Source organism: Penicillium soppii, assembly GCF_028829465.1.
Source record: "Penicillium soppii strain IBT 18220 chromosome Unknown utg000004l, whole genome shotgun sequence".
Classification (NCBI taxonomy): Eukaryota; Fungi; Ascomycota; class Eurotiomycetes; order Eurotiales; family Aspergillaceae; genus Penicillium; species Penicillium soppii.
In genome coordinates, this window is record NW_026643234.1 from 674261 (window position 1) to 698583 (window position 24323).

The following is a 24323-nucleotide window of genomic DNA, read 5'->3' on the forward strand; positions in this document are numbered from 1 at the left end:
TTTTTGCGAGATGCGCGACCGTGGAGTCGTCTATACAGTATATTATATGAAACGTTGAATTCCTGGGCTAGCGTTTTGATCTGGGTTTTCCGCGGTCTCTCATCGCCAGAGCGGGAACCAGAGCCATAGGTGTTAGATCCCACGCCAGAAGAGAGTTCCAGCCCGGAAGAGTTGTACTGTTTCGGACGTTCTCTTGTGAAAGGATTAAAGGATCCGTAGAGGTCTTGGTTGAAAGCTATGAAACCGCCGGCTCCAGATGCATCCTTGTCACGATCAGTCATGGTGTCCTCGACTTTGTGCAAAAAGTTCGACATAACAGCTGTTTTCGCGATTAAAAAGTTTCTCAATTGAATTGGAATTTGATGATTGATAAACTATTGGGTCAGCAACTGCCAACAGTTTTTCATTTTCCGTAAACAAGACTGCGCTTCTCCACATCAGAGATGCTTTTTGAGGTAAGAGAAACACTAATTCAAGTGCAGGGAACCACTGAACAGGTGATTGAGCTGTTGAGAGCACTGGATTTTACTTACGGCGCAGACTTTCACATCTTCGTCTATATGATATTTTCAAATGTGCGCAGCCGTTCTGTCAATAGTCGCACCCCTTTGTCCCTGAATAAATAAAGACAATCTCGGTCATTTTCCGCATAGTATCGTTGACCGAGTGCTCCGTCCAATCTAAGAGTGTTCTGGAACCTAGCACATGCATCTTCGTTGCTCCAAACTGCCAGTCGAAGATGATGGCGAGCTTCATGACTGAGCCTACTAGGCTCTGATTGACTCAATGCAGACGATACTCTCACTAAAGCAGTGTCAACAAAAGACCATTAATGGCATAGTCCTGTCAAAACTTCGGTTGTACTTTTGGTAGCTGCGAAGTTTCCAAGAGAGCGTAGACACTCCGCAGCGCAGCTTTTGCGGCTTGGTTCAGCCATCGTGAGCGAAAGAAAAGTCAACCTGAAGTTTGGTCGGTGAATGCAGATCAAGGAGTGTATGGAAACTGTGCTCACTGTGGTATATTCAGAGATAGGAACTGTGTCAGGTGCAGTAACTGGTGGCTGAGGACTGATGTGAACGATTGTTTTCGGAGGGAACGACTAGATATATATTACTTTTTAATGGCATCAAGTTAGGCAGAAGTGTAAAGGGGAGCGTGCTGTTCGAAGTTTCTACCAAACGGTGCACAAGTCATGCCGGCCACATTGCTCATGCACGAAATTACTGATAATCATTTGCGATTTTACTTGGATGAGCTAGAAAGTGGAAGGAAGTCGAGGACCCTCATTTCTTGTGTATACCGAAAGGCAAGCAATGAGGGTTTATTTCCTACATTTACGAAGATAATTTGTCCAAGGCACTACTCCAAAGCCATTACTCCTATGCTGAGGAAGAGAGATACCTTTTTGCTTTTGACTTCAATCGACACACCTTATGTCATTGTATAGTATGTTCAACATGACCAAGAAAGGAATACTCGCTAATTGGAAAGTCTTGAATAAGACCCTGACTCGGTTTTACCGTGACCCTGGGCGTGTTTACAGTGTAGATGATTGGTACGATAGAATTCCTTTTGACGCGGCTTTCAGGGAGGATGGGAAAGAGTGGATAAAGGAATGATATATGCGGCTGATTGTCTTATGGTTGAGAAGGCACGGTCTAGCTAAGTGCGAGATTAGATGTTCATTTAGTTATCAAGGAACAAGCTGACCATGTCACCATCATAAGTCTTTTGCTGAAGATCTTCGGAACATCTAACCTTTTCGGCAAAATTATTATTCGGTTCATTCTATAATAATGTTCAAGATATTACTAGCTTAGCCTTCTCGGCCTAATGAAGTAATTTTAGTCCCGAGGTTACTTTGTTAAGATCGTCCTCTTATACTTCTTTTTCAAGCAATCTATTACAGATAGGCTTCCTCGCTTAGAGCTGACCATAGCTCCATGTTGTGATTACCCATCATGGATTGATATTGCAACTTCGAATGCGGGGACCGAGGTATCCACCACGTGGACAGGCTTAGCTGATATCAACAGCGCCTAACTCCGCAGCACTATCCCTCATTGAATTTATAGGTGATGGTGACCGAGATCAGGTTGGCTGTTGTGTGTTAAGAAATACATGGGATTCGTCTGGAATCCGCCTGCTCCAACAGCAAACCATGTCAACGTGCCCATTCAAGATGATTTCAACAAGAGAGAATGCCAAATGGGACTCTGAAGCAGACAATAGCGAAGCAAATGCTAATGTGATTGCTCGCTAACAACAAGCGGTGGAAGATATCGAAAAAAATATAGGTATCGTGCAACGTGCCATCCATCTCTGTTGGCGTTCTTTATCAAGGCGAGATAATTTTCCGCCGCAGCATAGGAATGAGACACGCCGAGAAACAAATTTCCTCTTATCCATAAGCAATGGCTCCATCACCAGGACCTTGCAGCAATCGTGAAGATCCCGCTAAACGGCTATGTTGGCACATACGTCGGGCTGGGGCTCAGGATCTCTATTGTTCCGGACTCTGACGATTAATTTTTTGTAAAATTCAACGGCCATAAGGAGGCAGCCTGTGAGCTGGAGAGATATAACCCAGACGTCCCCAGTTTCTTGCCCGCATCTCGAGAGGACTGGTTGGAAAAGTGCATGATTGACTGGGGTTACTATGAAGTGGGTCTCGCCTTTACCCGCAACGAGAAGACCGGTCTTTTGAATGAGATTACTTGGAAATGGAATGAAAAAGAGCATTCCTCGGGGTGATTAGTGAGGTCGCGTGTTAACTTCCAAGGTTGGTAAATTCGTTAAACCTAACTAATGCACGACCACTGCTTTAGCTGGTAACTCCAACACCTAGAGGCAAGATATTTTAGTTTTATTGAAAATGCCCAATCCCACTAGATTTGATAACCGTTTACATAATTTTGGAATCTTGAAAATTGGTAGCAGGAACGGCAGAATGCTCTCAAAAATAGAAACATGAACGAAAACCCCGTTGGTTGTTGCTATTGGCTAGTACCATCAAGAGATTGCTCTAAAACATCTATATTGTGTGAGAGAGGTGTGTACGATTAAGCGGGAAAAATTGCAGGGGCAATAAGTGCAGGATAGCGAGGCAGAAGAATGGAAAAGTGAGAGAAAGGGAAGCAGAGCAGCTAAGGACTTATACTGTAGATTGATACTAGGAGTGCAAACGATGCAAACAGCTTCCCCAAGAAATTCTCGAAATCTCAACAGCAAACACCTTAAGCTCGCAACCACCGGGGGTCCGATTACCACCCAATCCTTCCGTGTGTTCTACTCTTTCCGACCTTCCAACCCCTCCAACTCCATCCAATCTCACAAGGAGACAAACCTCTCCAAAATGGCACCAAGCCACCTCCTCCGGGCAACAATGTCTCTCCGAGCCTCGCTCACAACACCTCTGTCCCTGGCACGCCCCTCAATTCTCCAATCAACCACATACCTCACTACTCTCCGCACCGCTTCAACATCATCCACACCCAAAACCACCGGCACAGACACCCAAGCGCCATCCCGCCTCCGCGCCTACGCCTCGACCCTGAAAACCGGCACCGTCGTCTCCGTCGGCCGGATGGACCGCACCGTCCGCGTCCTGCACAAACACATCACATGGGACAGGCACATCCGCAAATACTACGGAAAGCAAACGCACTTCCTCGTGTCGGACCCGCAGAACTCACTGCGCGAAGGCGACGTAATTGAGTTTTCGTCCGGTGCCCCGAAGAGCAAGCACGTGCGCCATGTCGTCGAGCGCATCGTTACGCCCTTCGGCGTGGAAATCGCCGACCGCCCATCTGTGCCGTCGAAGGAGCAGCGCGAGGCTAAGCGCGAGCAATCCTGGGCTGAGAAGTATGTCCGCCGCGAGTCGAGACGTCTCGGGAGGGAGGTCGATCTTGTCGAGGAGGCTGAGAAGGCGGGCATTCCTGTCGAGGGTGAGATCCCTGCCGCGCTTCTGATTCATCGTATCCATGCGAATAACGAGCGTGTCGGGAAGCTGAAGAGCCTTGTACTGGAGAGGGTGGAGAAGGAGAAGTCGCTGGAGTGATTGCCGTGGTTTCTTGCCGTTCTCCGTGAAAGGCTTGCTCTATATCTTTATTGAACTGGGTCTCGGGAACCTTTGTTCTGTCTCTTTTTATCGGGGACTGTACTGTACTATACACCTTCAATTTATATTTTTTGGCACTGTGATTCTTGTATTGGCGTGGAGCTTCATGAAGGAATGAATAGGTCTAAAATATGTATGAGAACAGAAAGAAGGGGAAAGCTCCTCCATGTCAAGATACAAAAACCAACCAACAGTGTACATCGTAAATGGGGGCCAGCCCAGGCGACGAAGCCGTCTAGTCCAATGCCCTAATCGTAAAAACAGAAAGCATGCAAGTCACTGGTATCACGGAAGAATAACCAACTCCTTTCCCCAAAAATGGTGGGCTGTGCCTGTCATATGCTGAAACATGAACGCTTCAATTTGCCTTCAGTTTGGAGGGATGACCCCGGCGGTGGTGGATTGATTGGGCGCCGGGTTTTGTAGTTCAGGCTATTGATTTGCCAAATCTCTTTTTCTACACCTGAGGGCTCGGCACTCGGTGCTCCGTGGTCTCAAACGGACTTCATGATGCAAAGACTCGGACCTTGAGGTCAACACTGCCCGTCGCCAGGACGCACCGGATAGACATTTTGGTCGCATTAGGGTCCTCTTTTGCCCCATTTGCAGCTTCCGCGCCGTTCGCATCGCTGACACCGGTATCTTTAATTAAAGGTGGTGCCCAGCGGATCGTACTGATAAAGTGGTCGTGGGCCACTATAGTGCGTACACACTTGCACTCCTGCGTGAGATCCCAGCATCGCAACGTCTTATCGTCAGATACCGAGAGTAAGTACTTGCCGCCGGGATGGAAAACCAATGCGCGGACCCAATTATCATGGCCAACGAGCGTCTTGATACAGTTTCCACGAGTATCCCACAAGCGGATAGTCTTATCACGGGAGCCTGTTGCCACAAACTCGGCGGATGATGATGCTGGTGGGGGCTTCTTGAGTCCTGCAAGGGGTGCGATATGAGGGTAACTTGTTGGCGGGGCGAATGCCACACATTCGATATAATGTTCGTGTCCTAGGAACGTTGACTTTGTTTCCCCAGATGAGACGTCCCATAGACGCGGAACTCGATCATCTCCACCAGAGAAGAGAAATCGGCCGTCTGGGGACGGCGCTACATCTCGAACCCAGTCTCCATGGCCTTGCAGGGTCTTGACACAATACCCTGTTGTCACATCCCAAATACGCAGTGTCATATCGCGAGAAGCAGAGACCAGCAGATTCCCTGACATTGGAGAACCTGCAGCCCCAGATGGAATGAATCGAACCGCTGAAACGCTGTGGTCGTGCCCCGGCAACGTTCGAATGTTTTTATACTCGTCCGCCGGGTCCCACAGCTTGATCGTTAGATCTGACGAGCAAGAAGCAAGAAGGGTGCCTCCGCGCGGACCTCCATAGTCGACATCCAACACCGCCCTCGTATGTCCTTTGATCGTCCTCTCTAGTTCACCGAGCTCCCAATCCCAAATCTTGATAGTGGTATCATCTGAGCCGGAGGCGAGTGAAGAAAATATTGGATGGAAAGCAACGCATGATACGGGCGAACGGTGTGATTCGAGGTTATGGCGCGGCGGTGCCCTCGGCAGCCAGGAGGCAGGGTCTTGATTTCTTCGAGAGAGAGAAGTGGGAGTTGCGGTATCCAGCTCCGCCTGGAGTGAAGCGCATCGCGATTCCAAGTCCATAATCTAAACCAAGAATGGCAGATTAACAAGAGGGAGTCTTTGGTCCTGGTCATCACACACACACACACACCTTCTTCTGTAATCGAACTACGCTCGTCCATTTCTTTTCCAACAGTCCCTCGTATTTCTTAAGTGTGGTATCGTCAACTGTAACCGAGTCGCCAAGTTCTTCTCGTAAAGCAGTGGAACTTTGATGTAAATTGACAGAGGTGAGGTAGGCGATTATTCCTTTATGTCTGTCGCAACGATCAGCATTCAACCCCTAAATGAACCCAGGAAATCATGAAGGTCACATACAGCTCCTCCGCCTGACGCGGAGTGAGAAGTTGGCTCATGATGCCACTTATATGCTTTTCTCCAGACAGCTTGTTATCTCACTGGCGCATGTATGGAAAGCTGTGTTTCGCAAACTCGTAAAAAAAGCGATAAGAGGGGAAGCGGTGTCGGAGGACGAACAGGGGTATTGGGGCGAATTGGACCTAGGAGTTGGAGAAACTAGAGACCTTGAAGCAATTGAATCCAAGAGACAAGAATAACAAATTAACAATATCGAGGATATATGAAGAGAACAAGTTGTGATCTCCACCGCGGGGTTGATCACAACAAAACAATCTCGCCAAGCCGCTTGTTTACTTCCCGATCCTCTTCAACTGTTTATTTTCTTTCCGACTTCAGCCCTTCTCTTTGCTTGAATCTACTAAGATACCCGTTTATTTCAAGACATTTCTATTGTCTACTAGATGCTGTTGTTGTTGATCGATTATTGATCGCGGAACTGAGACAGTTTATAATCCTTTGGGCATCAAAACATCCCGACAGTACGGCCATCCGAACCCGCAACTCAAAACTCTCTACTTTTCCAGCTTATTGTTTTGTCCTACGCGCATACTCCGGGAATTTGCAGACAGGGCTAACCCTCTTTTTGGTAGAAATTGCCGCTAGATAGTACGATCCTTCGGGCCCATCACTATGGCCGACGCAGAGGACTTCTCCTCATTGCCCTTGGCCGACAGATTTACACATAAGGTGCGACCACCCCTGGGAAATCCCCAAAAGGAACCCGAAAACGACCTCCGAACTGCCTTGTGAACAATACCGCAAGATTCTAACTCGATGTGCAGAACTGGAAAGTCCGCAAGGAGGGATATGAAGATGCCAAGGCACAATTCGAAAAGACCCCTGATGAATCACATCCCGTGTTCGGGCCGTTTATACAAGATCCCAACTTGATGAAAGGCGCAGTTGCAGATTCCAACGTAGCCGCACAATCAGAGGGTCTTGCCGCATACTGCGCTTTTCTGAAATACGGAGGAGCTCAGGCCTGTACAAGGTGCGTCTCGAACCAGTCTCGAATCAGTCCCAATTGTGATTGTTCATCCCGGACCCGCTGACGATATTGCCAATTTTTAGGACCCGCGGATTCACACTTGGTCCAATCGCAGAGAAAGGTCTACCATCGACACGTCCGGCTGGTAAAGCCAGCGCCCACGAAGCGATTTTATTATGCGTCGAGGTCGATAAGGCCGATCCGGTGATCGAGGAACTGCTGCCCATACTCTCCCACAAAGTACCCAAGGTGGCTGCGGCCTCTCTTGCAGCTTTGACCGCTATTTACCATAACTTCGGATGCAAAATTGTCGACCCGAAGCAAACTTTGAAGGCGCTGCCCAAGGTTTTCGGCCATGCCGATAAAAACGTCCGCGCCGAGGCACAGAATCTTGCGGTTGAACTCTACCGGTGGCTAAGAGAGGCCATCAAGCCTCTTTTCTGGGCGGATTTGAAACCAGTCCAGCAGGCAGACCTAGAGAAGCTTTTCGAAAATGTGAAGCAGGAACCTACACCGAAGCAAGAGCGATATACTCGTGCGCAGCAGGATGCTATGGCCAGCGCCGCGTCGGCAGGCGAGGAGGCCGAAGAACAAGGTGCCGGATTTGAGGAAGACGAGGATGAGGATGTAGTGGTTGTTGATGCCTTTGATCTAGCAGAGCCGGTTGATGTCTTCAAGAAAGTGCCCGGTGACTTCCACGATCAATTGGCCTCATCTAAGTGGAAGGACCGCAAGGAAGCTCTGGACGCTCTTTATAACGTCCTCAACGTGCCCCGAATCAAAGATGGCCCCTACGATGATATTGTGAGAGGACTGGCTAAGTCTATGAAGGACGCTAACGTCGGTGTTGCTACGGTGGCTGCGAACTGCGTAGAGCTTTTGGCAAAGGGTTTGCGCGAAGGCTTCACCAAATACCGAAGCACCATCATGGTACCTATGTTCGAACGTCTCAAGGAAAAGAAGGCTGCAGTGATAGAAGCTTTGGGCAACGCGCTAGATGCCGTCTTCACCACAACGACCCTCTCAGACTGTCTGGAAGAAATCTTCGAATATCTCAAGCACAAAAATCCCCAGATCAAGCAGGAAACAGTCAGATTCCTAGTCCGCTGTTTGCGCACGACCCGGACTGTGCCATCCAAACCCGAACAGAAGTCGATTGCTGAGGCCGGCACAAAGTTGCTGACCGAGTCAGCACCGGCAATCCGCGAAGGAGCTGCTGAAATTTTGGGAACCCTGATGAAGATCTTGGGCGAACGGGCTATGAAACCATATCTCGATGGACTCGACGAAATTCGCACAACCAAAATCAAGGAGTACTTTGGCACAGCCACAGTTAAGGCCAAAGATCGCCCTAAGGCCATTGTGGCTCCTCCAAAGCCTGCAGCCCCAGCTGGCAGGAAGGTGGTTGCCAAGAAGCCAGCTGCTTCGGGGCTGAAGAAACTCGCCCCTGCAGCTGCACCACCTGCTCCAGAGGAGCCCGTGCTCAAGCCACCTCCGTCCCGAGGTATACCATCAAAGCTCGGTGCTCCCAAGGCTGGCGGTCTACCAACCCCTGGATCGGGTCTCAAACTTCAAAGGAAGCTTGCTGGGCCTGGAAGTGCTGCATCACCCTCAACGAGACGAGTGGCTCCACCACCAGCAGATGAAGACGTGAATCCCCCACCAGCTGCCCCCAAATTTGGCCTCGGTCGTGGCCTTGCAGGACGTCCAATCGCGAGACCAGAGCCAGCCGAACCTGCCGCCCCCGCGCCGAATGCCATGTCATCCGCCGAGCGTGCCGAATTGGATCAACTTAGAATGGAGAAAAGGCAAATGGAACAGGAGAAGCAGGACAGGCAAGACCGAATCGTTGAAGAGTTGAAATCCGAGCGGTCCAAGCTAAACTCGACAATCACTGAGCTGCAAAACCAGAACGCGCAGTTAATCGAGGACCATACCCGAGACGTCCTGAGCATCAAAGCTAAGGAGACACAACTGGTTCGAGCCCGGAGTGACGCCGAAGCTGCGGAGGGTAACGTGCAAAAGCAACAGCGGGAAATCGAACGATTGAAACGCGAACTCGCACGGGCACTCCGCGCATCTGCCATGAGCCCACCAAATGCTGCCTCCGAGACTGGCAGCATGGGCGTGCCAGAGTCCATCTACCAAGACTCCAGTAATAGTGGAAACGCCGCAGCCCGGTCCGGTCTTCATATGGGATCTCGCTTCGAGAGCTCGCGTCGCAGCTATGCCTCTGCCAGCCCGAGCGAAGACAAGGAAAACGGCGGCATGGAGTCTCCAGGGCGCGGCCTAAGTCGACGTCTCAGCCCAACATATGGCTACTCAAACGTCGGCAGCCCAACTCGGTCACCGGCCAGAAACTCCTCCAACACCACTGACGACAACCAACCCCGGAGTTCGGAGCCTGCGGAGAATTGGAAGCGGGCTGCCGAAGTAACCAGCCAGCTGAAGGCAAGAATTGAGCAAATGAAGGTATGTACTACATGCAGCTTTATCTTTCGAATCCGTCACCGTTGCTAACATGGTATTGTTGTTACACACAGGTACGACAAGGGCTTTCACGACCTCCCGCCCAACGTTAATGACCCCATGACCCTGATCACGTTTACGTCTGTCTCTCGTCTATCGCCTCTCGTCCTTCTTACTATACACCCTTTTCTGTGCTTTACTTTGCTTTGTGTGTTTTTAGACGGGGTTCTCTCGGTGTCGTCGTCTCTATTTTCTATCGGCGATGAGCATCTTTGGTCTAGGAGCATAGGGTGGCTGGGGTTTCTTTCTGTACTTTTTCATATGGTCCCTGGATCTTGTATCAGTGTAATTTCATACTGTCTTGCTTACTCTCTAGAGAAATATACCTACGGCATATTCATCTGGTTAGAAAGTTGAAGAACTCCTAGGTATTATCTTTTTATCATTATCACGAGCTTTCTATAGGTTTTTTTTCTATGGGTCTGAAGATTTTTGGGGCCCTTTCTGACCCCATTTCATAGTAAACATGGCTATGTACTGCCTAGCCGTGAGCTAAGTCATCTACACTTTGAATAACGTGATAAACCACCGAGTGGTCCAACGCAAAACACATAGTAAATGCGATGGATTACAACTTGATATTTCAACAACTATAGTCTATGGGAGTTCTTCTTGTAGCATCAAACTAACTGGGTGATATGTAGTCTCTTTGGGGAGTTTGCAGAAATATCATAATCTCCTGATTCAGACATATATATATTCAGTCTTTAGCAACGTAATTTTCAGTTATTTTCAAAATGATGTCAACACAGCCTTTTACACTCTTTGAAACTGGTATATTGTGCTAATGAGTCTTATCGATTACTATCGACAAAAAAGGAGCTAAATCAAAGACATGGTTGTCGAGATATAAATGTAGAATATATCGCATTTACTATGTGTTTTGTGCTGGACGGGGGTTTGGACCACTCGGTGCAGGTGGTTGATCACGTTAACTTGATCTCAGAATAGCTACTCTCTATGACGAGAATCCTCTATAATGTAGTTAAACTGCTCTTAAGTAGATTCAATCATCTCATTTATAGACCGAAATATAAAAAATTCCCCCCGTTGCCAGGTTAGTCTTACTCCCTAACAACTCGATCTACTTCTTATGTTGTATTTTTATTGGTATTTTTATTGAAAACAATTCTAGCATGGCTGCTGCTTATATGTCCATCAAAACTCCTACGAACAGAGGTTCACTCATTGGCATTAGAAAGTGGCGAGATAACTTGAAACAGGGGCCAGAACTCAATTGGAGAATGAATGCCTCATCGTTCTGAAAATAGTATATTTTCTACGGCACACCCTACTACATAGATCCTAGCCTCTATTGGCATACTATATAATCCATGAGTATCACCAGCTACTCCGTACATACAATTGAATATAGATGTACTCTTACGAGAGGATCAAGTGATAATTAACTCTAAGTAGGTGCATATGCATATGTATATGCATGAGCGATCGGGGCACTATTGAATTTAAGCGCTATTTGAAGATATTGCACAATATTGTAAGCATTCAAAGATCGCAATGAGATGGCGTACTGTACTCTCTATGTATATACTTATATGTACACGTAAGTATATGTAGATGATATTAAGATTCGAAGTTCCCCTGAGGTATTCCAAGGTTTTCGTGCGGGGGACTTTCACATTCACGCCACATATCGGGAATAGAAGCGTCGTGTCCTGTCTCAAGTAAATGAGCCTTCGATCATGATTGATCAATGTCTTTTCAGCTAATGATTCCCCAAGTTTCTACGTACTTCCTACCTATGTCATTTTCTCACCGTACTTTACTTAGCTCCATCAGATCGACCTTGTACGGAGTACTAGTCTCCAATAGCTTCTCATCGTATCCACCCAACCTCGATTGCCCCTCAATGGTGTGACGACAAAGTGGCTGTCCACTAGTGGGCTGAGAGTGGTGGGCTATAAAACCCCTTTTTCCCTCCGTCTCAGAATAACCCCTCTTCATCTTCTCTCCTCTTTCAACTTTCCACCGCTTACTCTTCAACATCTATCAAAATGGGCTGGTTCGATAGTAAGCATTCCTCTTCATACTGACATATACATACCAAGCAATAACCAATTAACCTTCCATAGACGACTCCGGAGAGGCTCAGGCCTACGACCAATACCACAGCGCCAACCCCAAGGAGCACGATCCCTCCATAATCCACGAGCTGATCGCCGGTGCCGCCAGCTTCGAAGCCGCCAAGGCTTACGAGGACCACGTTGCTCAGAACGGTAAGCACCACGCACACCTTACCCAACCACAACAACAGAAAATAAAATATTAACACCATCCCAGGCCAGCCCCCCAGCCACGCCAAGGCCAAGGAGCTCCTCGCCGGTTTCGCCGGTGCCTTCATCGACCGCGAGGTTGAGACCAGGGGTCTTGACTTCGTCGACGCCGAGAGGGCCAAGCACGAAGCCAAAGAGCGCTCCCACCGGGCTTACGAGGACCGATATGAGAACTAGGTCAAGCACACTTGATCATCGCCTCGTGAGGATGGTGCTCTGTACATAGATGATACATGATACTTCCCATGAGAATGGCTGAATGCAATGCAATGTTCGTAACGTGACAAGAGGGCTGTTGTCTATCTAGCTGGGTACTGTAGAAGAGATGTAGTCATGTTAGGAATATGCACAGATCTATAAGATGCTGTGCCAAGACGGGGACTATCTTTTAAAGAAAGGAGATCGTCTTGGCGACTTGGCGACTCGGCAATTAGTGAAAAGGGTGAAAATTTCATCGACAGGTGTTCATTTGTCCCCCAGTGGGAACTGAGAAAGTTATGCTCCCAGGTCCACTAACCCTGTACAACTACTACGTCCAAGTTTTGAATTTGAGACTGCAAATTACAAATTACGAATTACAGCAGAATGAATGCCTAGTTCTGATGGAAGACCATCGATAGATTGAACAGGTAGAAAAATGCATTCATGGGTATCTGCAGAAATTGGTACATAGGGCCATTGGAGTTCGTGAGAGAAAAAAAATCTTTTTTGTTAGAACAGGATCCAAAAAGTGCCCGGAGGGCTCTTTCGCACCCATCTAAAGCTAAAAGAGTTGGCCGTCAATAGATCGTCAAGTCCTCGAAACACCTTGTTTCCCATCCCAACATAATTATCTTTTTTTGTGAGCCGAGCGCTTCGATTAGAAAACGATCCCGTCAAACAGACATCACCAAGAGTCAAGCTGTAGTTACACAAGCTTAAACCTTGATGGCGGCATCGAGAGCCTTCTGCTTCTTGGCGATGCGGTCGTTGGCCTTGGCGCCCATGATACCACCACCCCAGTGGCGGCGGGAGTCCTCGTTCTTGTCGGTGTAACCCTCCTTGATGGTAGAGAGGAGCTTGGCGAACTCGGACTTGTCCTCGGAGCGGACCTCGGTCAGGGCCAGAACGGCGGAGGTCTTCTTGTGGACGACGGTACCGAGACGGGCCTTACCCTTGACAATGGCGTAAGGGACACCCATCTTGCGGCAGAGAGCGGGCAGGAAGACAACCAGCTCAATGGGGTCGACATCGTGGGCGATGAGGACGAGGGAAGCCTTCTTGTTCTCAACGAGACCAACGACGTGGTTGAGACCGTACTTGACGTTGTAGGGCTTCTTGGAGACATCCTCCTTCTTCTTGCCCTCGGAGACGGCGGTGGCCTCCTGGACGAGACGCTCCTTCTTCTCGACCTTGGTCTCAGGGCGGTACTTGGAGAGGAGCTTGAAGGTCTGGGCAGCAGTGTTGCGGTCCAGAGTGGCCTGGAACTGAGCGATGGAAGGAGGAACCTTCAAGCGCATGTTCAGGATCTTCTTCTGGCGCTGAAGACGAACATATTCGGGCCACTTGACGAAGCGGGACAGGTTGCGCTTGGGCTGGATGTCCTGGCCGATACCGAAGTTGCGGTTACGCTTCTCGATAAGAGGGTTCTGTATAAAGCACAGGGGGTTAGTGTTTTCCGGTCTCAATGCACTCCCAGAGAAAAGAAGAAACTAACCTTGGCGGCCTTCTTGCCAGTGCCAGCCTTACCCTGGGGGTAGGGCATAGCGGCGGTCTTCTTTCCGGACTTAGTGGGAGGCTATCATTGAGAAAAGAAGATCAGCGTGCTGTTCACCTGATGCTGCATCTTCTTTGAACTCTAAGGAGAACATGAGCCAAGCCGTGTTACGGGCATTGACTCATGCTTCCAGCCAAATCATCGCACAATGCAACACATCTCTTTCGAGGCTGTGTGTCATCGGCGGAATTGCTGAGATCTAAGATCTGAAGCAAAGCAAATGTCTTGCGACATTGCTGGGGACTATATGAAGCCCTCGAAATTAATCAAAAGACATTGTAATTACTCACCACCATGTTGTCGACTGGGATCTGCGCTGGTTGACGGTTAACGGATGGGAAAAGAAAGAAGTCGTGTGGATGCAACTTAATGAATTTCTCCTGTGGATCGCGCTAGTGAGTCAGGTGACAGAGTTAGGGTTGTAAAGTAGGGCATACCCACATGTCACATGACAATGTCACATGACATCAGTTTTCTATAGAGATTCTACCATCATGTCTATAAAATGCCTTTGAATCATGTTGTAAACCTTCTTGTTGGAATATATGGGTAAATAAACCCCAGGGGCTGCAGAAAATCTTGGCATATGTTGTTTGAGGATATCAATAACCGAAAAACCAACACCGCTCCCAAATCCAGTGGAAGCAAATCTAGAATGAACAATGATAACGCCGTAGAAAGAGAGATCAGACACAAAAAGCCTTCAATCTCTAATCTTTAATGCAAGACACAGTCGGCGGAAAACCGCAAAATCACCTCCACGCCCCCAACCCAGGCAGCGCCCCCCGACCTAAGCTAGCACTAGCAGCCTGAACAGCCTTCTTCTTACCCAGCGAGCCCTCCTGAGCCCGTACTCCAGCAATTATCTTCTCGATATGCGTCTCAACAACAACACCTCCAACAATCATCTCACCAAGCACAGCATGCAGCGTCTCATAGCCGAAGATAAGATCCAGCTCGCAGACATTCTCGAACATGCGGTCCAGCGACTCGACAAATACCTGGATCAGATCGATCAGCGCGAGCGGGGACTCAGTTGACGTAGAGATCATGATGAATGACAGCGTTGCGTAGGTCCGGTATGTGATTTGGGTGGGGGCGTCCGAGGGTCCGGTGGCGGAGGAGCTGGCGCCTTGCGAGAGGAGGGGGGGGGGGAGAAAGTTGCAGGCGCTTGCTGGCCGCTGCGCGACCAGGCGGTATATTTGTGCGATGAGGGATTGCTGGGTTTGCGTGTCCTGGTTCGTGTGAGTTGGAGTTCTGCTTCGGTTCCGTGCGCGCACTGAGTCTCGAACGTGGGAGGGGCTTACTAGCTGTGTGTAGAACTTGGTCAGCCGGGGCTGGCCATTGTTGTTGAACACCAGGACGGCGTTGATCATCTTGGAGAGGTGGGCGTTGGAGGGGGAATGGATGTACACTGTTGTACTGCGTAGCTCTTATCGGGACTGATGTCTCGGCTCGGGAGACTTGCCCCATGCGCTGCCGATCTGGAGAAATCGACGTCCAATTTATTTTATTTGCTTGTCAACTCCTGACTGGTCTTCAGCAATTATGATGAAAATAAAACCTCTATCCGGGTCCTTATTACCCAAGAAGTCATTATTTACAGCAGTACGAGCGCTATCCACAAACCCAAACCCAAATGCAAAGCGCGATCTCAAAGATCTCACCCCATCAGACCTCTGCTACTACTGGGATACACAACCTCCCAGTGCCGAACAGCTCGCCTTCGCCGATGACATTTTTGAGCCATCCAAACACTCCCCTATCAAACTCTGGTCCGCAGCCAAATTCCGCACAACGCCTCTGGACTCACTGGAGCCCGAAGTCGCATTCCTGGGCCGCTCAAATGTCGGCAAGAGCTCACTGCTGAATGCCATAATGGGGCAGGAGGTCTGCTGGACGTCTTCCAAGCCAGGAAGGACGAGAGAAATGAATGCATTTGGAATTGGCGGGACAAAAGGCGGAGAGTCGAAGGTCGTTCTTCTTGACATGCCGGGATATGGAAAGGCGAGTCGTGCCGAGTGGGGAGCGGAAATTATGAAATATCTTCAGGGCCGGAAGCAGTGAGTCGGTCCAGATCGGATTTAATGGGAAAGGCTAACGATACAAGACTCCGTCGTGCATTCCTCCTCATCGATAGCATGCACGGCATCAAACAAACGGACGCAGAGATCTTGCGGTTATTCAGACACCATGCCATCCCGCATCAGATCATCTTGTCGAAAGTCGACAAGTTCCTCGTCAAGAAAATGAAACAAATGAAGACTGGCGTAACGCCTGCCAATATCGAGCGTTTGCGGCTGCTACTCAAGGGCATTAGGCCTATTGTGCAGCCAGGTCCCGAAGTCGCAGAGGGACCCGGTTCCTTGGGCGAAATTCTGACTTGCAGCGCTGAGGCTAGGATTGGGGATGGTCGGGCGTTGGGCATCGATGCTATTCGCTGGTCGATTTTGTCTGCTGCTGGTATTGATGGGAAAACAGTTGCTTACGATGACATCCAAAAACATTACCCTATTGCATCCATCACTGATCCTTTAATGACGAATGTTTGAGCACTTCATCTTGGTGTGGCTTGTTTGACCTAGTCAGCACATTACCTGGCGCATGTACTGTTTGGGAGAGATGCCCATGTCGGTTTTCCCTTGCCAACGAAAACAAATTGCGTACAGCTGAAGGGTACAATATTGGGATCCCAGCTGTAAAAGGCTGTTACAAACATGGCTTCCTATTTTTAATAATATTTTATTTAGAACCAATAAAATACCTCGACTTGGACTGGAAGCATATAAATGCTTCCAGTGTTCATACTAGACATCCCTTCTAGACAGAGCTGGCTTACATGCAAGTGTACCAAAGGTCATACGTAATCAATCTATTACAGTCTGTGTAGACAAAGCAAGACGAAGAATATGTAAAAGAACTAACCAGCCCAACCCAGTGGAGTTGCCGATTTTGTCACGGAATGGCATGAGAAGTCACATACGCATCAAGCAAGGACAAAGAAAAATATCAATGGCAGGATGCATAGGGAGGGACAATATTCGGGGGGTACAAAATGATGGCAGCCTACACATAGGAAAAGATGACGCAAGGAAAGATAAAAAAAATGACGCCTGGCCCCTTTCATAATGCTGTAAGACCAAAGAATGCCGACCGCGCTATGCAAAGGATGTTTGTTCCGATGGAAGACGAGAGCTGTAAGGATGGGTATCGTGAATTGGGGAATAAGAGTAGAAGAGAATAAAGACACAGGGAAGTAGAAATAGGAAAGGTTGGTTCGTCAGGTAGCCAAGTCGTGATGTGAACAAAGCGAGGCCTTTAGTCAGAGTCGTCATCCACGGCGGCAACGGTGCCAGTGGGGACCTCTTGGCCGCGTCGGTTAACAACAATTCGCTTGGCAAGCTTGTTTTCCGGTACTCCGTCTCGGCTGGCACCAAAGTCGAGCACTTCGATATATGTCAGGCTGTCACGCTGCACTGCGGCAACACATCGGCGGTCGTTGAATTTGACCTGCCACACACCACTGAGGTCTGTGAGGAGGTCTCGGACACACTCGCCGGTCCGGACGTCCCACATCTTCAAGGTACGATCAGATCCGGAGATGACTTTTTGTTTATCGTGCTGGAAGCAGGTAATGGCGCCGGTGTGGGCGCTCAGTGTGTTCTTGCAGTGACCGTGAGCGGAATCCCAGATGCGCAGGGTGGAATCAGCCGCGGCGGAAACAAGGAATTCATGCTCCAGAGCAAGGAGTCCGACAAGAGAGGTATGACCTTCGAGATTATAGAGGACGGCGCCGTCGTCCAGGGACCACACCTTGACCATGTGGTCCATGGCTCCGCTGATGCACCGGTTACGCTTGTGGTCAAGAACGACGCTGTAAACTTTCATCGAGTGGCCTTGGAGAGTGTGCAGAGTCTGTCCGGTGGAAATCTTCCAGACCTTTACGGTGCAATCGTAGCTACCACTCACGAGAGTGTCGCCATGGGCTGCAATTGCGCGAACAGAATGCGTGTGGCCGGAGAGAACACGGAGGAAGTATGGGCACCTAGTGTCCTCTGAGAGAGGGGTGCTCTGATAGTAGGGATCGCCGGGTTTGGGAAGTTTCCACACCCGTAGGCTCATATCACGGGATCCAGTAATAATCAAGGGCTGTTTCGGCATGATCTCGGCCTGCCCATTTGCATCTCTGCCCACCTCGGTAGGCATAACAATCTGCAAGCATCGAACCGTGGACGTATGACCGGAGAAGACCTGAGTGCATCTGGCCCGCTCGATATCCCAGACTCGCACTGAGCGATCAGTGGAGCCGGACACTAGTGTGTTGCCATAATATTCAAGGGCCCAGACACCACCTTCATGACCCCTTAGTGTTGACTTCAGAGCACCTGTCTTGGTGTCATAGACGTTGATGTTGGTGTCATCACTTCCAGTTAGGACTTTGTCGTCATCGAATTGCAAGCAAGTAACAACATGGCGATCATGGGCGCGGAAAGCGATGTGCTGCGGCTTGACATCCGGTATCATCCATCCTTTATGGATTGCAACATGACGACGGTAGAGAACCTTGAAAAGGAAAATTCCACGGAGGGATGGTAGACCAACTTCAGCGTAAGGCACTGCAGCGGCAGCAGCATTGGCAGCGGCGTATGGAGTCTCAGAAGCAGCAATATCTTTCCTCCAATCTGGATCCGCGTATTCGCCGCCAGTAGAGATCTTTCGCTTGGCAAGCTTGCGGCTTGAGACACGAGTGTTTGCTTTTCGTTTAGGACGTCTGTTGGACGGCAAGGCGGCCAGCGGGCTTCTGCTGCTCGGCCCGACCGCCGAAGGAACAGGGGAGAGTTCTCTATCCACCTTGGGCAGATCAACGATGCTGAGATCCTCTTCGTGGCACTCAGGACCGCTGGACAACTGCCAACCCCATCCCTGTGTAATAGCCCGTTCCAGTTCTCCTTCTGAAAGATGATAACCGTTTTGATCGAGCAGATTCTTCCAGGTTTTTTCGTCGGAGTTTGTAATGTGTCTCCATCTCTTCGAGACCTGTGCAGCACGGCACATACTCTGAACGTCAAGATATTTGACGATATTGAGACCGAGTTCGAGTGGCAGGAGAGTGAGGAAATCGCACTTCAGGGTGGGATTGACAACGTCGGCCACGAAATGCAGAGTAGGTTTAGGGCATCTTCGAAGGAATTGGTACATGAGATAGGTTTTCACCTCATCAGGCACCGAATCAAAGAATTCTAGCACTTTAGGCATATCTAAAAGTGACGGTGGCGACCGTGAGACAGAATGGCTGTTGGACCAACTGCTCTCTGCCTCTTGCAGTCGCAAAGCCTTAGAAAGACGTGAAACGTTATGATCTAAAGTGGAATCGGTGTCATTGTCGAAGCCTTCTGAATCGAACGATTCACCATGGAGAGCATTCATAGCGGCGACGGGTGAGAGGCTGGGACTCGGGAGACACATGTCTTGTGCCATGGCATTGTCAATCGCCGAGAGCTGGGAGGTGAGCTCCGGTCTTTCTGTCGCAGATTCCTGCGTCCCATAAGTCGATTCATGATCAAATGAAGTGGCTTCTTCCGTGGATGGACAACTTTCATTTGCTTCTTGCACACGAGTCTCCAGAGATTCGAATTCTTTATGGACGGTTTCTTTCTGAATACCAGACAATCCATTCTGCAAGTATGATTTGGGGTTGGAAGTATGCGTGACCTTGGCGCCAATTTCAGAGGAGAGAGGTGATGGCAAAGGGGGTTCCCTGCGGGGAAACACTGCACTGTGGATTCTCGGTTTTGGTGCCACATTTTCACCGAGTCCCTCGACGTTGATTTCAGTGTCTGGTGTGGCCAATCCAGCGGCGAGATGAGTTGGTGGCAAGCCACTCTGGCGGGTGCGGCGTGTTATAGGCTCGGAAGGGACTCGATTTGAGCGAGTCCGAGGGAGAATCGAGGGTCGAGAATCCGTGAACGAAACGGGAGAAACAGCACGGCGACGAGGGTTAGAGGGGTGAGTGGAGGGTTGGCTCGTTATCCTTGAGGGGGCGAGTCGCCGACTGGGATTCTCGCCCTCGGAGATGAACGAGTTGACTGAGCGAATTTGACCATTTGAGGCCCACAACGCCTCGTTTTTCTCTTTATACTATATTTATGTGAGCTTTCAAAAATCCGGTACGGTGGGGTGGTTCTTACCTCGGCGGTAGCACTTGTCGTATCCTCGGGCTCGTTGAAGACGATAGATTTGTCACCGATTTTGAACTTGAGATTTCTCAGTGTAGACGGGGTCGGAGACGAGGCGAGGGGATACAGTCGGGCATCCAAATCCTTCACAGCGCGCGGGGGTTGAATCGTCAAAGGCGGGAATGAGGTGGTTGTGGTTGTAGTGGTCGTGACCACTGTAGTTCGAGTAGTTGGAGCAAAGGAGAACTGTCCGATAGCAGTGTCCGATGGCCCTTGGCCTAGGTCCTCGACTTCACGATCATTCATTTCGCGTTTTCGGGTATGAATTCGAGATCCGGGGCTGTGGGTCACATAGGACGAGGGCGGTGCAGGTACAGGCGCGTTGTGACCGGTTTGAGGTGCGTCAATTTCGGAGATTTGTAGAGAGCCAGCATTTGAAGCCATCGTTGAAAATGCTCATATGTAGATAACGAAGGAACTGAGTCCCAGATTGTTGATTAAATGGGCCCCCTCAGCATGCACCTAAATCATCTACACGAAGGGTAGATGTCATTCAGAACATAGTGGAAGGCACTTGCAAAAGAAAAAGGAGGATTAGCAAGAATAGGGGTGGAAACAAAAAAAAAAACAGTATTGAAGCAAGGAAGTCAAAGGAAGGGGAGAAAGGAACAGTGGCGGCTGACAAGGGAGTTGGGGCGGAGAACAACAATTCTTCCGGGTAGATGTCATGACCCAACGTTTACTTTTTTTTCTATGCAATTTCTGTTCTATCCTGTGTGTGTTGGTTTGAAAAGTTCAAATTCTCTAGTCTGCCCTTTTCTTCTCTAACTTACTGGAAAATATCACTCATCTAAGTATAGGAGGAAAGCCCTGCTTCTAGAACCGGCAGAATCTTTAGATAGAAGTACTACTAGGTGGGACCGTCAAAAATATAATCCGTAAACAACCCTACCATGTCAGCCCGGAGCTCATACTCGATAGCTTCACGTAGCATATGCCTGCTTTTCTCAAGTTTAATTCTCTTCTAATATCATATATCAAGTATCATTACTGTCAAAACCAGTTCTATCCGGTTATCAACCGTCGCCACCAGATCACGTGAAGTGGGGGCGCTATGTCTTGGCATTTTCCAAGTATTATTGTTGTGTTTATTACGTTACTATGCGATATGTGAACAGACCCCGAATGGTCCATGGGGCACATGGGTGAACTTGAATGATATTGTACGGAGTGCATATGTCCCTATTTACTTTCAAGGTCATTTACCTGATATCCCTTATAGGCATGCCATTCCCTGTTTTGAATCTGTTTTTGCAATACTATATCCGGCTCCACCTCGGACAATCTATTTAGGGATTTCCCTGTTGTTGTACCTTCAAAGCCATTGCCAACTTTCTTACGAAGTACATGGTAACTACATGAATATTTCTCCGTAAATCATAAAATAAGCACTTGTAACAAGGATACTGTGAGGGGTTCTAGGCGAACAGACTCATAGCTTAGTACATAGTATCTAGAATGAAACCGGTCGACACTGAACTTGTTCTCAAACTACACGAAAGGGCTCGAAGTCAATGAAAAAAAGGACTCTATACGTATGTTTTTTGTAATATTCATTTTGAAATCACAGGTTATTTCCTCGCGACTCCTGAGGTCAGAAAAAGAGTCAGAGAGAAAAAAAGCATTTCTGCTCGGTAATATATATCCACCAAGCTATGTAATCTAGCACTGCTAATTCTTCCAAGCCAATACAAGTCTTCTTCTTCCAAGGTTTGTGGTTCTTTCATTTTAGGCTCCTTGTTATAGAAAATTTTCATCGATCTATTTGCTTTTTCCCAATCATAAACAAGACTAATTTTCATGTACTCCAAGAAAGCAACACTCTTTGTTTGACTTCAGCCCTGGAGGAGCATACCAAGTCACCATGTCCCGCCATGCTAGATCATCAACCTCTAAATCCGTTTTAATAGTGCATGTCAATCTTTTCAAGAAGCTCATATAATTTATGGCTGCAACAAAGGGGAATATTAAAAGCCCGAGACTATAGCAGATAATATGTAAGGTTCGCTGTTGTTGTGAGTGCCCCTTGACATCAACCGTGTATAAAATAGATACAATCAATCCATACTAACTACAAGAAAGGAGCAGAGTCTTGAATCTATGAAAATACCTAGGTAGCACTCCACATGGCTGCAAGTCAATCTGCATGCAGCTGTTGGAGCCTCAATTTTACTATTCCGGTGAGCGTGGTACCGCAAATCGACCCACAAAGTGTCCTAAGATGGATATTGTAGACCCGAAATAAGACACTTTGAATATGTGCAAGATCTGACTTTTGATACAGGGAAGAGCACAGGGAAAAAGACATATTTTTCAAACGAGAGAATATAGGCCATCATCAAACTGCTTCATGCACAGGAAAGTTGTCTAGTTGAACGAGAGCGGTGCAGATAATCTGGAAGAAATCGGCGTGCCCAAAGTCAAGTTTAAATGGCGGAAACCAGAGCGATCTCAGCAATCCTCAATACCACTTGGTGAGTCGGAAAGGGAAACATGATTCCTTGCCCATCAGTCTGGGGACTGTGTAAAACAATCAGCAAAGACGAAAATGTCAAAGTCAGTTTAAACCGCGTAGCTATATTTGTTGTTTGCAAAAAGCAGGCCCGAAGCTATTATCAAGGCGAGCACAGTGGACTGCGTTCAGAACCAAGCCAAGGAAGCAATCGGCCGCGACGACACCCTCCCAGATAGCAGCATGGGCGGATACCGATGTGAATGCAATACTTCGATTTTCAAAATTTGCAAGTCTGTAAGTGATTGAACTGTATGATTATGCATCTTGTTTGACAGCACGAACGGATACATCAATAATAATGTGCTAATTGCTAGTACCAAAGACACCCGGATCCCAGACACGCATTATTGCCACAGCTGCTTGATAGGAAACGACTTCGACAATAATCTAATGAAGGAACTGATCATGTTTATACGAATGGGTAGAACAACCCGGCTACTAAATCCTAGACCGGATGTTGCTCATATGGGAATGTGTGAACTTCCTACGCGCGAAGTAAAATATGCAAGACCTACTATCTACAAGTATGGGATTCCACCCGCAGCTACCCGGCCAACCGTCCGCGAGCATCAGTGCTACCTCGAGGACGATGAAGATGAAGATGGTAAAGCGGAGTATTCCAGCTTCGAGGATGAAGAGTTTACTTTGGCGGGCAATGCTCTTCTTTCGATAGCCTTCATTCCGCCACGGATGTTCTTTTCGGACCCCAAAATGGGGACCGAGTGCGTGCTATAGCCCGAGCTGCAGAACAAGAAAAGGTCAAGCCCAATCAGGGCGCTGACGGAAGGAGAATGACGTTCGCTGAGATTTCTGAAACGCGTCATCAACAAACTAGAAGCCTTATTAAGGAAATATAACTTTCGCAAGATATGACTTCCGAGATGCAAAACCCTGTGAACTCGCCCCTGGACCACGTCGAGGCTTCTGACGAGGCTTCTAATGCAAAAAGCTAATATGGAGAAATCCTGCCACGTCACTCTTCAAGAAACGGGTCTTCTGGAAGCGTCACATCCCGCGACTTAGAAGTCAGGGATCCTACCAAATCACTTCTTGAGAGTGAAAGCAAAGCTAAACAAGCAAAGACCACTCTCTCAGAAATCAGGAAGGAGTCCACACGGGGCACAAACCAATGATCCTCCTTTACACAACATACCCAATCACCACAAGCCCAATCCAAGCGGGAATCAGGCCGAGACCTCAGAAGGGTTCCAAGGAGTTACCAAGAAGGGCAAAGCTCAAACGGCGCGACAAAGCGGATACGGATTGAGCCGAATAAGGAAGCTCAAAAAAGTCTTAAGATTGCCAGGACTTTAAAGACCATCAAGCGTATGGGGTGGATGGACGGTTTAGAATGAGGAGGGACTTCATTCGGAAGGCCATGGAGCTAATAATAAAAGATTGGATTTTAGTAGACGACGTTGTACGTTGTTTACGTCTGAAAACTCGGAAGTCCACTCGTTCCAGAATATTATTGGAACAGATTGTGAATAGGATATTTTGATTGGAGCACAGTCCATGAGACTGAAATTTTGGCTGCACAGCATTACTCGAAGAAGTAGGTGTCTACTTGGGTTCTTAAATAGGTACATAGTTAGCTTCAGTGAGTAAGGCTCAAACTTTCTCAAGCTTCACAGCGATTTTTCTTTTCTATAGTTACTTAAGTCTAAATTAAATTCGGGTTTCCAACCTTTGGCTCTTTTCTGTAGATTACCACGATGATGCAAAGCTTATTATTGAGAACGTGTGGAATGTGGAGGATTTTCCAATGATCTACTGAAAAGTAGTGAAGAAAAGAGACAATAGAGCATCTTAAAACCTTGGTTCCGAGATCAGGCTATTGGAATCGACTATTGGTGATTTTCATAGTGTTG

General features: G+C 48.3%; 9 protein-coding genes across 9 annotated transcripts; 5 read left to right on the plus strand and 4 right to left on the minus strand.

Moving 5' to 3' along the window:
• Positions 1-3187: 3187 nt before the first annotated feature.
• On the plus strand, positions 3188-4060 carry N7529_003671 (uS17 family ribosomal protein; the record flags this gene model as incomplete). The annotated part of the gene is made up of 1 exon (XM_057239198.1): positions 3188-4060. The coding sequence occupies one exon, from the start codon at positions 3188-3190 to the stop codon at positions 4058-4060; it is 873 nt and encodes a 290-aa protein (XP_057098493.1).
• Positions 4061-4625: 565 nt separating this feature from the next.
• N7529_003672 (WD40 repeat domain-containing protein) lies at positions 4626-6130 on the minus strand (the record flags this gene model as incomplete). Its single annotated transcript, XM_057239199.1, has 3 exons — positions 4626-5798; positions 5866-6031; positions 6093-6130. The coding sequence occupies 3 exons, from the start codon at positions 6128-6130 to the stop codon at positions 4626-4628; spliced, it is 1377 nt and encodes a 458-aa protein (XP_057098494.1).
• Positions 6131-6764: 634 nt separating this feature from the next.
• On the plus strand, positions 6765-9704 carry N7529_003673 (putative spindle pole body component; the record flags this gene model as incomplete). The annotated part of the gene is made up of 4 exons (XM_057239200.1): positions 6765-6821; positions 6917-7125; positions 7206-9594; positions 9666-9704. 4 exons carry the CDS (start codon positions 6765-6767, stop codon positions 9702-9704), a joined length of 2694 nt encoding a protein of 897 aa, XP_057098495.1.
• Positions 9705-11666: 1962 nt separating this feature from the next.
• On the plus strand, positions 11667-12122 carry N7529_003674 (DUF3759 domain-containing protein; the record flags this gene model as incomplete). The annotated part of the gene is made up of 3 exons (XM_057239201.1): positions 11667-11682; positions 11745-11888; positions 11953-12122. 3 exons carry the CDS (start codon positions 11667-11669, stop codon positions 12120-12122), a joined length of 330 nt encoding a protein of 109 aa, XP_057098496.1.
• A 740-nt stretch (positions 12123-12862) lies between these two features.
• On the minus strand, positions 12863-13997 carry N7529_003675 (60S ribosomal protein eL8; the record flags this gene model as incomplete). The annotated part of the gene is made up of 3 exons (XM_057239202.1): positions 12863-13573; positions 13642-13722; positions 13992-13997. The coding sequence occupies 3 exons, from the start codon at positions 13995-13997 to the stop codon at positions 12863-12865; spliced, it is 798 nt and encodes a 265-aa protein (XP_057098497.1).
• A 456-nt stretch (positions 13998-14453) lies between these two features.
• On the minus strand, positions 14454-15077 carry N7529_003676 (putative AP-3 adaptor complex subunit sigma; the record flags this gene model as incomplete). The annotated part of the gene is made up of 1 exon (XM_057239203.1): positions 14454-15077. One exon carries the CDS (start codon positions 15075-15077, stop codon positions 14454-14456), a length of 624 nt encoding a protein of 207 aa, XP_057098498.1.
• Positions 15078-15249: 172 nt separating this feature from the next.
• N7529_003677 (translation initiation/elongation factor MRX8) lies at positions 15250-16253 on the plus strand (the record flags this gene model as incomplete). Its single annotated transcript, XM_057239204.1, has 2 exons — positions 15250-15764; positions 15812-16253. 2 exons carry the CDS (start codon positions 15250-15252, stop codon positions 16251-16253), a joined length of 957 nt encoding a protein of 318 aa, XP_057098499.1.
• A 766-nt stretch (positions 16254-17019) lies between these two features.
• On the minus strand, positions 17020-20321 carry N7529_003678 (F-box/WD repeat-containing protein; the record flags this gene model as incomplete). Its single annotated transcript, XM_057239205.1, has 2 exons — positions 17020-19839; positions 19890-20321. 2 exons carry the CDS (start codon positions 20319-20321, stop codon positions 17020-17022), a joined length of 3252 nt encoding a protein of 1083 aa, XP_057098500.1.
• A 2046-nt stretch (positions 20322-22367) lies between these two features.
• Positions 22368-23187, plus strand: N7529_003679 (uncharacterized protein; the record flags this gene model as incomplete). Its single annotated transcript, XM_057239206.1, has 3 exons — positions 22368-22411; positions 22539-22686; positions 22849-23187. The coding sequence occupies 3 exons, from the start codon at positions 22368-22370 to the stop codon at positions 23185-23187; spliced, it is 531 nt and encodes a 176-aa protein (XP_057098501.1).
• Positions 23188-24323: the final 1136 nt, after the last annotated feature.